Here is a 16,325-nt window from a genome sequence, read left to right on the forward strand (position 1 = left end):
TACCTGGAGTTTAGCTTCAGTTTTTTGTGATACTGGCACAGACTTTAATTTTCAGGATTGCTTTCAGTGCAAGACTCGAGTGGGACTCAGCCTAGGGGTTTTGCGTATCAAGGAGATGGCCATGTCTAGTCCATTGTACCACAGGGGTCTAAGTGAGTTTGGGGAGCTCAGGGCGTTATTCTACTAGAGGTCCAGAAGGTATCCCAGAGTTAGCCGTGTCTTTCAAGATTTTTCAGAATTCCTTGATTTCTAACCCCTACCACCCTAGGTAAGACCAGTCCAGAAAAAACAAGCTTCCCACATGAAATGAGTGGTCATTTGATTTCAGCAGTAATCAGCTTATTATGATGCTTTAGAAACTACTTCAATATCCTATTCAAAAGTAAAAGTCCATCAACATTTATTTATCAAGCATCCACTTCTGTGTTAGTGTTTGTCCTTCTGGTGTCCTTAAGGATTAGACATTCCAACTAGAGACAACAACACGGGCATATGAAGAGATCTGAACACGGTCACTCATAAATAAGATACACTCCACTGGCCAACGATCACAATTATAAAAGTTATGGAGTCAACAGCGATTTAAAATAAGGTGAAGACAGTGTGAATGTACTTAACACGAATGAACTGTACACTTCAAATGGTTAAGATGGCAAATTTTATTTTATCTGTATTTTAACACAATTCAAAATTTTAAAAAGAGGGCAAAGAAAAAAATTAAATGTAGATCAATTAAACACGAGCGGTCCAAGTTGCAAAACTGTAGAGATTCTCAGCCCTAGGCTAATAAGATGCTAGATGACGGGACGAACTCGGTAGAAAAGCCAAGACTAGTTCATTTGACCCCCAATCAATCAATAGTTGAAATGGGACTAATGAGCTCTCAGGTAGACACCACCTTAGGACTTGAAGAATCAATCACAGGCTTAAACATAATAATCCGGACAGAGTCTCCAGGCAGGATCCCCTACCCGCCACGTCAGGTTTCTTGTCTAGACGCTCCTAGAGCTTAAGAATATGGGCTCCAGAACTTGGTGGCCTGGGTTAGAGTCCTAGCTCTGCAACTCCTGGCAATGTAATTTTGGGGAGCACTAACCTCTTTAGTACTAATGAAACCTAACCTGCATTTTAGTTTCCTCATCTATAAAATATGGATAATGATAGAATCTACTTCATGAAGTTATTGTGAGGATTAATGAGGTTAATTAGGTTAAACTTACTGCCGTGAACACACTAAATCTCAGTAAATTTCAGGTATCATTATCTTTTTTCTCATTTAAAATGAAAATGTTTAGCAAGTAATTTCTTTAAAGCCATGTAACAGGGTTCAAAACATTCTAATATGACTTTCTTAGATTATAATATTTCTGAGTCACGTTAAGAAGCAAATCGGAAGCTTAGGAAAATGGCAAAGTAAATCTCATGTAGCTCGTCTTAATTGACTAAGTTAAAAATAGAAAATGTCAACATAACTCAATAGATTTTCCTTCTGTGTCAAGTACAAAAGACAAGGTAATGATTCTTATCAAGATACAAAGGCAAGTAAAGCCTCAGTTCACAAGGCATCAATGAGACAGAAACACTTGATCATTGCATCAGTTTCTAATACTCACACTAGAGTTGGCGAAAATTGAATTTGAATTGGCTGCAGAATATCCTGCATTAGTCAAGTCATCATTGCTCTGCAAAGGTACAAATTCAACACAGTGATTATTTTAACTGTAAAGAAGAAACAAAATGTGTATCAGGGATGTTCTAAGTGTTACTTACAGATTTATTACTAGGTCCATGTAGAAAATAGTTCAGTGCTTGTGGGTCTCTAGAAAACAACAAAAAAAGGGGGAAAACAACAAATAAATACATTACCTATTTCTAAGGTTCATTTTTACTAGGGTAAAAAGACAATGCCATATTAGTCTGAGTAAAATTCTCTCCCTGCTTTAAAATAATTTTATTAGTAGTATTTTGTTTTATTTATTCATTTATGTATTTATTTATATACTTATTTATTTGCTGTTGTTCTGTTTCCTATTAGCACTCATTTCTGCCTCCTGGGATTTGTTAAAAAAACAAATTTAGTAAGGGCTAAAAAAAGCATTATCTAATTATGACCCGTAACGTATCCAAGTCTCCTTCTTGGTTAATCCACACTATATCTATGATGATTAATTTTTATTTTAAAAACCCATCCAGTTTTAATATGCTTATTAAGTTGTGTTAGTACAACAAACCTCACACATTTGATTTCCCCTGATTTTGTAATGAGCATCTTACCCAATAAGATCAAGGAGACACGAGTCGTCATCATCATCCATGACAACTGCAAGAAAAGGAATAAGAAAACAGTGTTTCAGCAAAGCAGATTAAAGCCAGTAGCATCCATGCAACATAAAAACATACTATATGCTTTTTCGAGATAAATGTGTGCTTCATATGAGTTTTTCCTCTTAATAGAATTTAATAGAATTTAAATTTTTTTGTGGTCCTTCAAGCGATTAAGTACTCAATTTAAACAGTTTTTATGGAACACAAATCTTTAGCATACAAGTCAAAAGGGAATCTAGACAAAGCAAAGATAGCTGGCTGCAACCCCTCCTACGCAGATTCCCTGAAAGGACTATAAACCATGAACAAACTTCCTCAAAATGCATCATGGACTAGGAGAGAAAGAGGATTTCTGTTTTAGGAAAAAGTCTCATGGATACAGAAGTCTTTGAATTTTGTGACTGGATGTTTCCAAACACGGATTTCTTGCCATATTTTGAACTATCTTCAGGAAAACAGAAAAGCCGGTTCTCCCTACTTTTTGAGGCAGAAGAAGCACCATCAGTACGACTGCAGGCTTTGCCCCAAAGGTCTCAGGTTCCTCCCTCGGCAGCGACACTGCCAACTGTTCAATTCCAAGCAATCTATCTCCCAACACTAGAATCTTTAAAGTAGAAAATGTCAACCACAAATGCACCCCGGCCCCTGGCCCAAAGCTCTGTCTCTCTCCCGCCATCGGCAGTATCAAGCTCAGCAGCACAATTACTGTACTCTGGCTGAAACAATAACAGCTGGACAAATTCCAACAGCAGTTCTCCCCTTTCTCCACCCTCCCCCGAGATCGAGTAAACTTACACTAGTGATCTGACACCTGGCAACACTGCTTCACACCCATTTCAAGCCATGCATGGAATAATTTACATCACGGAATGCCAGGGCCAAGAGTTCTGGAGCAGTTGGAAAGGGCAGTTGTGAACGGCAGTTGGACGGAGGAATGAAATCCTGAAGAGATGCCCAGAAGAAGGACACGCCCGACGAAGGCAAATGCAGAAGGGATCATTTCGACTAAATGTTTTTTCTCAGTTAAAACTGCCATCTCCGCTCCAGTTCCCCCAAACTGCCCAGCCTATCAGTCAGAAGGCCAAACAAATACAAAATCGACTCCTGCCACAGGGAAGGAACCTTGCTTTTCTCAGGAAAGGTCTGGAAGAGGTAAGTACCACCCAATGTGGGACCTTCCTATTGGTGGGTGAATTTGTTCAGTTGCTTAATGATCTGAGTGATTACAATCCATTTGAGTGGAACCACAGGGGAGAGGAGAGATGATGGGTGAGACAGGAGGGAGAAAAGAGTGGGAAAAGCTTTATTAAAAGGTAACCTCCATGGCTGAAACTGTGAACGGGGCAGCCTGGCTACATGAAATTTGTTTTTAGGACTCAGATGTGGAGTTACTCAAGGGCATGCTAGCATGACTGTACTAACATAGAGTGACTTTTGAGGAGTGAAAGTGGCTCAGGAAGGAACGACAGGAAAACTGTCATTAAATAGATATAAAGAAACCTGTGTGAAAGGCTTCCCTTAAGTCCTGATATTTAATATGGCAGAAGTGTACTAGCCATAGCTCATTATTGTATCACGGACTGGTCTCCCAGACATCACAATCGCCTGGACTAAACTGGGCAATTACGATGCATAATTAAGCCTATAAAGGGGATATTATTTACTCAACATGACCATTTCAATGGAGTCTCACTGCATCCTTTCTAAATTTATTTTTTAAAGTATCTAACAGTCTCTGGAATGTTAATTAATAAAAATGGGAGTGAAAAATAGCCTGTACCAAAACAAAACAAAACCCCCAAACTTCACAACACTTTCACAACTATCCCAGCTTCCCTCACGACTTTATACCTGCACCCAGCTCCTCTAGAGGTCGAGATGCCCGAGGATTAACAAACTGAGAAAGGAAGTCAGCACCGGTCATTCCACCCAGGTGTCACTGCCCCTGGGACTTTCAAGCACAGGAAACATCTGCTACCCCGAAGTTCAAAGTGATAGGCAACTCCTTGAGAAGCTCAAATAAAAGAACAATTTTACAACAATGGATGAAATGAAAAGCCATTGTGTATCTTCCCCTACCAAACAAAGGGGCTGCTCGAACAACTTGACCTGACAGAAAGCTCCTTGGGAATATCCGCCCCAGGTCAGTGGCATCGATCCTACCGGACAGGCCTACCCCTTTCGCCCCCCCACCCCCACCTTGGGTAGAACTCTATGAGCCTTCATAGTCAGGGGTACCCTGAGAATTCTACTTTTTAAAGGGCCACATTCTTTTCTGACTTTAAACAGTTTCCCATGAAAAGCGGTAACTCTCACCTCTCCATCCCCAGCTCTACATAGTGACAAAACATAGCCTGATTCAGAAGTTCTTTTCACCAGGAAGACATATGGTTCACCAAAGTAAATTGACCAAGATACAGTTGTACAAATGGACTAAGATTCTAACGTGGGAAGACAATCTGAGGATCAGAAACGAATGACTCAAAAGGGAAGAGTTCAGTTTTCTTTGGAAAGGTTCTCCCTTTACTTCTGGACTCTTGTTACAGTAACAACCCTGAAGTCATTTGATGGGCCTCTGGAAACAAGTGAATTTTTAGAAGGCTGAATGAAATATGAGGGAAATCCCTAGATCAGTGGTTAAAAACGATTTCTTGGCCCAACACACTTGAGAAAGACACATTCCCCTCAGTAACAGCAGCTTACAACTGTGGGATCCATCATGGAGAAAGGGGGGCTGTAGCTCTTACTGAATCCTGAGAGGTAGGCACCCCAAGAGTTCAGAAATCACTGCTCCAGACACCTGACTACCACTTTTAGAAAATTAAAACTAATATTTCAAGTTGTTCTTAACTGAGTCAACAAACACTTTGAATAATACTTTTAATCAAGAGAACACAGTGGAAAAGTAACATTTCAAATAAGTGAGGGAAAGATGTTAGCCATATGGAGAAAAGATGGGGGGCCCATACCTCACGTTGTACACAAAAATAAATTCCAGGGGCTGCCAGATGGCTCAGTTGGTTAGAGCGCAAGCTCTTAACAACAAGGTTGATGGTTCAATTCCCACATGAGATGGTGGGCTCTGCCCCCTGAAACTAAAGATTGAAAACGGCGACTGGACTTGGAGTTGAGCTGCGCCCTTCACAACTAGACTGAAGGACAACTTGGAGCTGATGGACCCTGAAGAAACACACTGTTCCCCAATATTCCCCCTCCCAAAATAAAAAAAAATAAAAATAAATAAGGCCAATTAAAAAAAAAGAATTAGGGCCGGCCTGGTGGCTCAGGCGGTTAGAGCTCCATGCTCCTAACTCCGAAGGCTGCCGGTTCGATTCCCACATGGGCCAGTGGGCTCTCAACCACAAGGTTGCCAGTTCAATTCCTCGAGTCCCGCAAGGGATGGTGGGCTGCGCCCCCTGCAACTAGAAAACGGCAACTGGACCTGGAGCTGAGCTGCGCCCTCCACAACTAAGACTGAAAGGACAACAACTTGACTTGGAAAAAAAAAAAAAGTCCTGGAAGTACACACTGTTCCCCAATAAAATCCTGTTCCCCTTCCCCAATAAAACTAAAAAAAAAAAAAATTAAAAAAATAATAAATTCTAGATGAATCTAAGAGTTAAATGGGGGTGGGCGTGGGAAAGGAGAACTGTACAGTACTAGAATAACACATGGGAGAAAATGTTTTTTATAATCTTGAACTGGGGGAAGTCACAAGACAAGAGGTCATAAAAGACTGACAAATTTGATGACATAAAATTGAAAAATTCTTCATGATAGAAGAAAAGTCCATAAACAAAGTCAAAGACTAAAAAACCCAAAAAGACATAAGTAGGAAAAATACTTCCAACTCATATCATGAAGGGTTCTTCTCCCTGATACATAAAGAACTGCTTTAAATAATAAAGAAAATAAAATCAGCTACCCTACAGAAAATCAAAGGATATGAATCATCGATTCATAAAAAAATGAAAGACAAGTAGCCGCTAAACATATAATCAACTTCACTTAGAATAAGAGAAATACACAGTAGTCCCCTCTTATCGACGGTTTCACTTTCCACGGTTTCGGTTACCCGAGGTCAACTTTGGTCTGAAAATATTAAATGGAAAATTCCAGAAATAAACAATTCATTAGTTTTAAGCTGCATACTGTTCTGAGTCGTGTGATGGAATCTCTGGTCGTCTACTCCATCCCACCAGGGACGTACACCACCCCTTAGTACAGCAGCTCCACACTGTGTGTGCTACTGCCTGTCAGGCGCTTAGTCATCTCAGGTATCAGGTGGACTGGCACGATAATCGCAGCTCTTGTGTTCAAATAACCCTTCTTTTACTTAATAGTGGCCCCAAAGCACTAGAGTAGTGATGCTGGAAATTCGGATACGCTGAAGAGAAGCCATAAAGTGTCAGTATGTATAGGAAAAGAAACATAGTATATACAGGGTTCGGTACTATCCATGGTTCCAGGCATCCACTGGGGGGCTTGGAACACATGCCCTGTGGATATGGGAAGGACTGTTGTAAATTAAAATTCATCATGAGATACTATTTCCTGTCACAAGGCAAAGATAAAGTGTGGTTAGGAACTATGCTGGTCACGAAGGGGGGAAAACAGGACATTTTATACCATGGTAATGAGTGTCTAAACTCATATAATCTCTAGAGAGGGCAATTTAACAATAGCTTTCAAATGCTTAAGTGCACAAATGATTTTACCTGGCAAATCTCTCTCTGGGTATTTGTCCGACAGATATCCTTGCACGTGTGTGAAATATATGTGTATAAGAATATCTAGTGCAGCATTTAGTGGTTTTAGCCAGAATGTCAAAACCTAGATGTCATGAGTAGAGGGTTTCTTTTCAGGGTGATTAAAATATTCTGGAATTAAACCACTAAATTGTACACTTTAAAAGGGGAAATGTTATGGGATGTAAATTATATCTCAATTTAAAATATTTTTTAAAAACCCTAGATGCCCATAATGAGAGACATGTTAAATGAATTATGGTCACTCACACAGTGGAATAATACACAGCCATTAAAAATAATGAGGCAGCTTTATACAAACTGACCTGGAAAGATACATGGTCAACGGAAAAAGAAAGGTGAAGAACGCTGTGTACATTATACACCCATAGAGGGAGCATAGAATACATACATGTACCTATAAATGTTCAGGTCCTGAAATGAAGCACAGATAACGGGTAACATTAGCAGCTTCTGGGAGGGAAACTGGGAGGCTGGGAACAGAGGGAGGTACACTCTTTACTTACATACATCCTTTTGCACCTTTTGAATGTTGTAAAACATGCATATAAGGCCTACTTTAAAAATAAATACGATTAATAAAACAAACAAGACTGAGGGGAGACCCTTGAAACACAAGAACCACAGTTCAGGCTCACTCTAGGCAAGCATACCAAATATCAAATACAGCAGCGGACCCTTAAAAAACATGGGGGTTACGGCCACCAACCCTCCCCACAGCAGTCGAAAATCTGTAGGTAACTTTTGACTCCCTCAAAACTTAACTACTGTCATCCCTCAGTATCCACAGGGGATTGGTTCCAGGACATCCATGGATACCAAAATAAAAGGATGCTCGAATCCCTTATAAAAAATGGCGTAGAGGGCTGGTCCAGTGGCTCAGGCAGTTAGAGCTCCGTGCTCCTAACTCCGAAGGCTGCCGGTTCGATTCCCACATGGGCCAGTGGGCTCTCAACCACAAGGTTGCGGGTTCAACTCCTCGAGTCCCGCAAGGGATGGTGGGCAGCGCGCCCTGCAACTAAGATTGAACACGGCACCTTGAGCTGAGCTGCCGCTGAGCTCCCAGATGGCTCAGTTGGTTGGAGCACATCCTCTCAACCACAAAGGTTGCGGGTTCGACTCCTGCAAGGGATGGTGGGCTGCACCCCCTGCAACTAGCAACGGCAACTGGACCTGGAGCTGAGCTGCGCCCTTCCCAACTAAGACTGAAAGGACAACTTGAAGCTGAACGGCACCCTCCACAACTAAGATTGAAAGTACAACAACTTGACTTGGAAAAAAGTCCTGGAAGTACACACTGTTCCCCAATGAAGTCCTGTTCCCCTTCCCCAATAAAATCTTAAAAAAAAAAAAAAAAAAAAAAGTGGCGTAGAATAATGCATACAGTCAGCCACCCGCAACTAGGGATTCCCAACGGCAAATTGAAAATATTGTTTTACTCTGTGGTTGGTTGAATCTGTGAATGTGAAATCCAGGGAGACGGAGGGCCAACTGTATATTTATTGAAAAAAATCTGAGTATAAGTGGACCCGTGCATTTCAAACACATGTTGTTCAAGGGTCAACTGGATTCGGAAAATTTAAAGCAGTCTAGAGGCCTCAAGAATAATGTACACCAGCTATTTTGAAAGAAGTATCTTAAAGATAGTTTGATTTTCAATAAAATCACAGAAAGATCTCAAAGACTTGCAATGCAGAGATATAAAATGACAGGCTATTTAAATTTTTTTTTCATGCAAGGGTAAATAATCTGAGCTTTCATATAAAGAAATGTACTGGTTTCAAGAACAGATATTTTAGAAAAGTTAGCTAAGCAAATCAATTCTACCCACTCAAGATGTTATAAGCTAGTGGCAGAAGAAAACTTTAAAAGTTATAACACAGGATTTCAAATCCTTCACAAACTGAAATTTGGTACGTGACTGCTATAACAAATGTTTTTGTTCTTTTATATGCTTCTCTGTTCTTTTTCTTCTCCCAAAAATACAATCTACTGAAAATGTTGACTAATAAACTAAAACTTTAAAAGACCACCAAGAATCAACAGGCTATCTTATCAACATAGGGAAAACCACTGACATTTGCTTTATTTGCATTAATTTAGTATTGCAGCAGTACATGCCACAATTTCCCAATCACTACGAACAAATTGAACTCTGAAAGCTGCTGTCAATAACATTGTAACAACTATGAACATGGTCAGTTGGGTACTAGACTAATCAGGGGGAATCACTTCATAAGTTATATAAATGTTTCACTACTGTACTGTACACCTGAAACTAATATAAAATCATACTGAATGCCAACTGTAATTGAAAAAAGAAAAGATGCTGAGATTATGTCAGATGGGTACTAGACTTATCAGGGTGACCACTTAGAGTAAGTTATATAAATGTCTGATCACTGTGTTGTACCCCTGAAACTAATATAATACTGTATGTCAACTGCAATTGAAAAAAAAATTTTAATGTTGAGATTAGCAGAGGGATCATGAAAAACTTTATGTAAGCAGTCATGAACTACGGAATTGTTGCAGTTTCCAGAATCATGTATTCTCTGCCTGAGTTACTGAAGGTATAATGAGTGATAGTCACTTTTATTTTTATCTGCATAGTTACCATTTCCAGGGCTGTTCATTCCTATGAGTAAATCCAGATTTTCATCTGGTTATCATTTTCCTTCTCCTGAAGGATTTCCTTTAATATTTTTGTAGTGCAGATGTGCTGGTGATGATGAATTCTTTCTGCTTTTGTATGTGTTTTAAAAGTGTTTATTTTGCCTTCATTTTTGAAATGTCTTTTCCCTGGGCATATGGTTCTAGATTGAGTTTTTTTTCTTTCAGGTCTTTAAAGATATTGCTACCTTGTTTCTTGCTTGCATTATTTCCAAAGAGAAGTACGCTGCTGTTCTTATTTTTGTCTATTTATACGTAATAGGTCTTCCCCCACACAGATGCCTTAAAGAGTTTTCTCTGTGTCACTTGTTTTAAGCGTTTTGATTATGACATGCCTTGGCATAGTTTTCTTCATGCTTCTTGTCCCTGGGGTTCATTAAACTTCTAGGGTCTGTAGGCTTAAAGTTTTCCTCCAATTTAGAACAATTTCAGCCATTACTTCGTATATTTTGTGTTCCCATCCCTCACTGATCCTCTGTTTTTTTTTTCATTTGTCTTCACGTACACCAATCTTTTTTTCTGCAGTGTCTAATGTGCTGTTAATCCCCACCAATGTATTTTTATTTTCAAACGCTATAGTTTTCATCTCTAGAAGTTGGGTCTTTTTTTAGATCTTCCATGTCTTTATTTAATATATGAAATCTTTCCTATATCTTCTTGAATGTATGCAAAATAGTGATGATATTTTAATGTCCTTCTCTAATTCTATCATTTGTTATCGTTTCTGGGTCTGTTTTTATTGATGGAGTTTTTTCCCCTCCTTATTATGGGTGGTATTTTCCTGCTTCTCTGCAGGCCTGGTAATTTTTGATTGGATACCAGACATTGTTAATTTACATTACTGAGTACTGGATATTTTTGTATCCCAACAGATATTTTTGAACTTTGTCTAGGACACAATTAAGTTTCTTCTAAATAATTTTATTCTCTTGAGGCTTGCTTTTAAGCTTTGTCAATCTTTAGCCTAGGGCTAATTTTGCTCTATACTGAGGCAATACCTTTCTTCACTTGAGTACTTCACTTGAAGTCTCATGAATTATAATGATTTTTGCACTCTTGCAGGTAGGAACACAAATTATTCTCTGCCCTAGGTGGGCTACAAGTTTTGTTTCCTCTGATCCTTTCAGGAGATTCTTTCCCATGACTTGGGTAGCTTCCCCGCACACATACTGATCAGTTATCAGTTGAAGACTCGAGGGAGTTACTCTGCAGACATCCAGGGTTTTCTCTCTGAGCAGCTTTCTCCTCTCAGGTACTCTGCCCTAGGCGTTCTAGCCACTTTCACGTGCCAGGTACATCAGCTCAACTCAGGAGGACTGCCAGCCTCCATCTGGATTCCTTTTCTGTGCTATGGCTGGAAACTTTCTCCAGACAATACGCTGGGCAATCACAGGGCTCACCTCATTTGTTTTCCGTTTCTCAGGAGTCACTGTCCAGTGCTGCCTGATATGCAATGTCTAAAAAAATCATTGTTTAAGATATTTTATCTGATTTTGAACTTTTTTATGTATGAAGGTAAATCCAGTCCCTGCCCTGTTACTCTACCTTGGCCCTAAAGCCATTTGTAAAGTTTTTTTTTTTTTTTTTTTTTAATCACTTTAGGAGGTAAGAACAGTTTACATGAGTTCATTAGCACAGATTATGGGATCAAGTATCCTGAAAGAGGGAGGAAAGGAGAAAGGAAGGACAGTCAACTGTCTGTATAGTTTTATCCCGTGCCTCCTTTTGTTTTCTACCCTGAAGAATAGCTTAGGGAATGGGGAAGGCTGCTTCTTTAATTCCTATCTTTAATAAAATTGTTCAGTGGGTGAAAAGAATATTCATTATTCATTTAGTAAACATTTGGCACATACTATGTGCAAGGCATGATGGGAAGGTCTGGAAATATCAAATGAGTACGAGATAAAATGTAATAATAAATGTAAATACCATCAACATTTTTGCAGGACTGTAAAAGCAAGGCTGAAAAGTGAATTACAAAAAAAAAAACACAAAAAATAAACAAAAAAAAACCCAACAAAAAACAAAACAAAAAAAAAGAAAAGTGAATTACTTGTTTAAGCAAAAAATTTTCCAATGAGTGTCATGATCAAAAAGTTATGCCATATAACAGCCTGTTACCCAGGGCAAGTAACTGTTTGTCACTTAGGACATAAAATCGTCTCATTTATTCCTTTAATGCTATAGTAATTGTTATTGGCTGCTAAATTTTGTAATTACAAGACTGTGTGAAACCTTCTGGCATGGTTCCTGATTTTAAGGAACTCACTTCCTTTTGGAAGCAAGACAGACAACGATTCATTACAATACAGTGTGAGAAGTGCTCGAGTTGTTGGCAAGGGTTCCCGAGCTGCCTCAGGTGAAGTCTCTGGGCTTTGTTGTGAAATAATGACAGTTTACTAGAAGCAAACACGACTATATTTTCACAATCATCTCCATTTGCAACAAAAAGAAGCTTTCGCACTCAACATGATGGACTCTTTGTTTTTTATGTATTGTTCGACCAAGAACTTCTTCATCCATTTTGTCACCAACTAGAGCTTTCTGCCAGCAAGGAAGAGAAGGTGGGAAAGACGAAGAAACATTACTAGGAGAAAAATTCAGGAATTAAAAAATTCCTCCGAGTCAGAAAAGACAGCCATGAATGGAGGCAGTATCAGACCTTGGCTCAACTCATGAAACGCAGAATTTGAAGGCCTTTATGCTGCTTTAATTCCTCCTTGGAATGAGGTGGGGTAGAAAGAAACCTAACTGATTCAGCAATCCAGCTGGCTAAACAGTGTGCTGTAACATGGGGAGGGGGCCAACCTCAGGGACCCAGGGAGAAGGCTGGGGACACACGGGGAGAACTGACGTGGGAAGTCGAAGGGCTTATTTGGATACTGACATTAACGAGCCGCGTGACTAATGACAAGCTCCAACCTCTCAGGACTCCTTTTCCTAACCCCACCTGAAGTTAACAGCCACATCCGTGATTTTTAAGCTTTGTTTCCTGGGGACCTAAGATTTTCCAAGATGTACAAGAGATATCTTGAAGGCCTAAAAGTTGTTGGTGGAGGCGCTCTGACACTCTCACGTCTCCCTTTCAACGGAGTGACTCATTTCTTACTGAACTGGGAGAAAAAAGTCTGAAAACCATTTAATTTACCCAACTCCCAGAACTCAATGGTTTGTTATGCGCTGTGAAGGAATGGCCATCAATGGTGGCCAATCTGAAAACAGAAACACAAGGATCCATAGAAATCAAGACATTCATGATTATTTTAGCAAGCAAGAGAATACAGTAGCCCCCCCCCTTATCCACGGTTCCATTTTCTAAGGTTTCAGTTACCCACAGTCAACCTTGGCCTGAAAATATTACATGGAAAATTCCAGAAATAAACAATTCTTAAGTTTTAAACTGTGTGCAGTTCTGAGTAGCATTATGCAATCTCGTGCTATCCTGCTCCTTCTGACCCATGACGCGAATCATCCCTTTGTCCAGCGTGTTTACGCTGGAGGCCCTGCTCCCCCATCAGTCATTTAGTAGCCGTCTTGGTTATCAGGCTGACTGTCTCGGTATCACAGTGTTTGTGTTCAGTAACCCTTATTTTACTTAACAATGGCTCCAAAGCACAAGAGTAGTGATGCTGGAAATTCAGATATGCCAAAGAGAAGCCGTAAAGTATATATATGTATAGGAAAACACAGAGTACATATAGAGTTCGGTACTATCTACGGTTTTAGGCATCTACTTGGGTTGGAACATATCCCCCTCGGAAAAGGGGGGATTACTATAGTGATAAACATTATTGGATAAATACAGCAAACTTCTCTAAGGTAAATTCCAACATAGTGTTAAAGATCTTAAGTTTACTGACTATAGAACCATGCAGATCAGTGTTTCGCAAATCATCCAGAAATATACACACTGAAAAATTTCAGGACTCACATAAAAAATGTGCATAATGTATCTGTTACAGGCCTCTCAAAATCTTGAGAGCCCATGAGAATTGACTGACAGAGACCTGTGTATATGTTGTCTGACTGATGTAAAGATGGTCCTGGGGAAAACATCTCCAGGCCTGTCCTCTTTATCCTCCTTCAATCTCAACTGCCAATTTTGTGCCAGGCTGGGTGGAGGGCTGGGTCCCAGGTCTAAACAAAGGAGGGCATCAAAAGAGCTGTTGGTTGAGTTCCCAAAGTCTTCGTTGAATCTAGATTCTGACCTGAGGTGGTTCAAGATACTAAACTCTGAAATTAACAGAGCCCTGAGGCATCTGTGGATATTCTGAACTGCCCACTCGCTGCCCACCTAGTAGTGGGAAAAGGCTATGGATATTAATTACGACTCCGTTACAGCGAACGAAAAGACCGACTTCAAATATAAATGGTACTAATAAACCATCACCTAGAAATTAACAGTGTAAGACAACATTATAGAGCTACCCTCAAAAGCAGGAATCTTATCACGTCCATCTTCATATCCCCAGCAAATCGCATATACGAGAGCAGGTATAATAAATACGGAATGAACATCCAGGATTTAAATACAGGGCAGCTGCGTTGTTTGCAAAGATTGTGTTTCCAAAGACCTTGTATAATTAATAACTCACATAATTCTAGATTAATCCTGACAAAGAAAGTTACCATTTCCTAGAGTCCATCAACATTGAAATTTTGCAACTGCTGATGACTTATAAATATATTACATTCTGTTAAAATTTTTTTAGATATAATAAAATTGGGGTTATATTTTTAAAAAGAACCTGTTATCTTTTAGAGATCCACAGTGAAATAGGTATAAATGAACTAATATGATGTCTGGGATTTGCTTCAAAATAATACGGACTGGAGTTGTTTATTAAAAACATGGAATCCTATCTGCCCCCACCCACTCGAGAGATTCTGATTCACCAGGGCTCTGGGGCTACTATGGGGGTTTCTCCCTGACCCCCTGAGGTTGGTCACTCTTTCCCTCCACGTTACAGCACACACTAGGGCAAAATTCAGGCAAATTGGGGAATCTGTCCCCAACCGCAATCAGGTGGTCGGCTCAGAAACACAAATGGAGGCCGCCAACTCTCCAAACTCAGGAGAAGGGTCCAGTTTCTTGGTGATCTGACAGAAGGAAAATACTGCCGGTGAAATCTTAGTTAGGAATGCATCACTCTGGACCACCTTCAGGATCAGTCTCTTTCCGCTCTTACCCATCAAATAATTCCTTTTTTCTTTTTCCCCCTCTTTACTATATTTACTCATATTTACATTAGAATGTCAGCTCCACCAGGGCAGAGCTTTGCGTCTGTTCACCAATGAACTTCAGCACCCAGAATAGTACCTGGCTCAGCAAACATTCCCTGCCCCCCACTTTACTGAGATATAATGGACAAATAATATAGGGTCGTATATAAGGTATACAATGTATATAAGGTATACAATGTATATATAAGGTATACAATGTATATATAAGGTATACAATGTATATATATGGTATACAATGTGTATATAAGGTATACAATGTATATAAGGTATACAATGTATATAAGGTATACAATGTATATATAAGGTATACAATGTGATGAGTTGATATAGGTATATATTGTGAAGTGATTATCACAATAAGATTAGCTAACACATCCATCACCTCACATAGTAACTTTTTGTGCATGTGGTAAGAACATTTTAAATCTATTCTCTGAACAAATTTCAAGTATATAATGCAGTATTGTTAACTAGTCACCGTGTCATACATTAGGTTTCCCAAACTTATTCATCCTATAACTGAAAGTTTGTACCCTTTGGCCAACATCTCCCCATTTCCCCTGCCTACCCCACAGCCCCTGGCAACCGCCAATCTCCTCTCTTTCTACAGGTTTGACTTTTTTAGATTCCACATATACGTGAGATCGTACAGTGTTTGTCTATCTTTGACTTCTTTCACTTAACTTATGCTTATGCCCTCAAGTTTCATCCATGTTGTCACAAATGGCAGGATTTCCTTCTTTAGGGTTGAATCATATTGCTGTGTGTGTGTGTGTGTGTGTGTGTGTGTGTGTGACAATTTCTTTGTCCATTCATCCATTCAGAGACACTTAGTTGTTTCTGTATCTTGGTTATCGTGAATAAGGCTGCTGTGAACAGGGTGGTGTGGAGAATCTCTCTGAGATAGTGATTTCATTTCCTTCAGATATATAGCTAGAAGTGGGATTGTGGGATCATATGGTAGCTGTATTCTTAATTTGGGGGGGGGAACTTCCAGACCGTTTTCCATAATGCTGTAACAATTCACATTCCTGCAACAGTGCGCTAGGGTTCTCTTTTGTCCTCATCGTCACCAACACTTGTTATCGTTCGTCTTTTCGGTAACAGCCATTCTGACAGGTATGAGGTGACATCTCATTGCGGTCAATGAACATTTTTTAAAATGAACCTACTGGCCTTTTCAGTATGTTTGGCCACAAGATGGCAAAAACCTGCAACAGGATCAGGCACACCACGAAAGGGTGCTTATTTCTCATTCCTTGAAACCTACTTCAGTTTCCCATGAAACATGCCTATTTTGGAGACCAGGTCATT

General features: G+C 39.7%; 1 protein-coding gene across 7 annotated transcripts in view; it reads right to left on the minus strand.

The window, feature by feature from the left end:
• The window catches only part of BICRAL (BICRA like chromatin remodeling complex associated protein), a 94,721-nt gene that overhangs the window by 32,881 nt on the left and 45,515 nt on the right, over positions 1-16,325 (minus strand). For 6 of the 7 annotated variants that reach the window (XM_074332946.2, XM_074332947.2, XM_088795719.1 and 3 more), the window contains 3 exons: positions 2,275-2,320; positions 1,771-1,819; positions 1,614-1,682 (listed from right to left, as the gene is read on the minus strand). In XM_074332946.2, coding sequence (XP_074189047.1) covers positions 1,614-1,682; positions 1,771-1,819; positions 2,275-2,315 — 159 coding nt within the window. In that variant the 5' untranslated portion in view covers positions 2,316-2,320. Of the gene's footprint in view, positions 1-1,613; positions 1,683-1,770; positions 1,820-2,274; positions 2,321-3,120; positions 4,462-16,325 lie in introns of those variants that run through there. The other variant, XM_019738451.3, reaches the window with a different exon arrangement.

This window comes from Rhinolophus sinicus, chromosome 2 (genome assembly GCF_057876585.1).
Source record: "Rhinolophus sinicus isolate RSI-liver-muscle chromosome 2, RSI-T2T, whole genome shotgun sequence".
Lineage (NCBI taxonomy): Eukaryota > Metazoa > Chordata > Mammalia > Chiroptera > Rhinolophidae > Rhinolophus > Rhinolophus sinicus.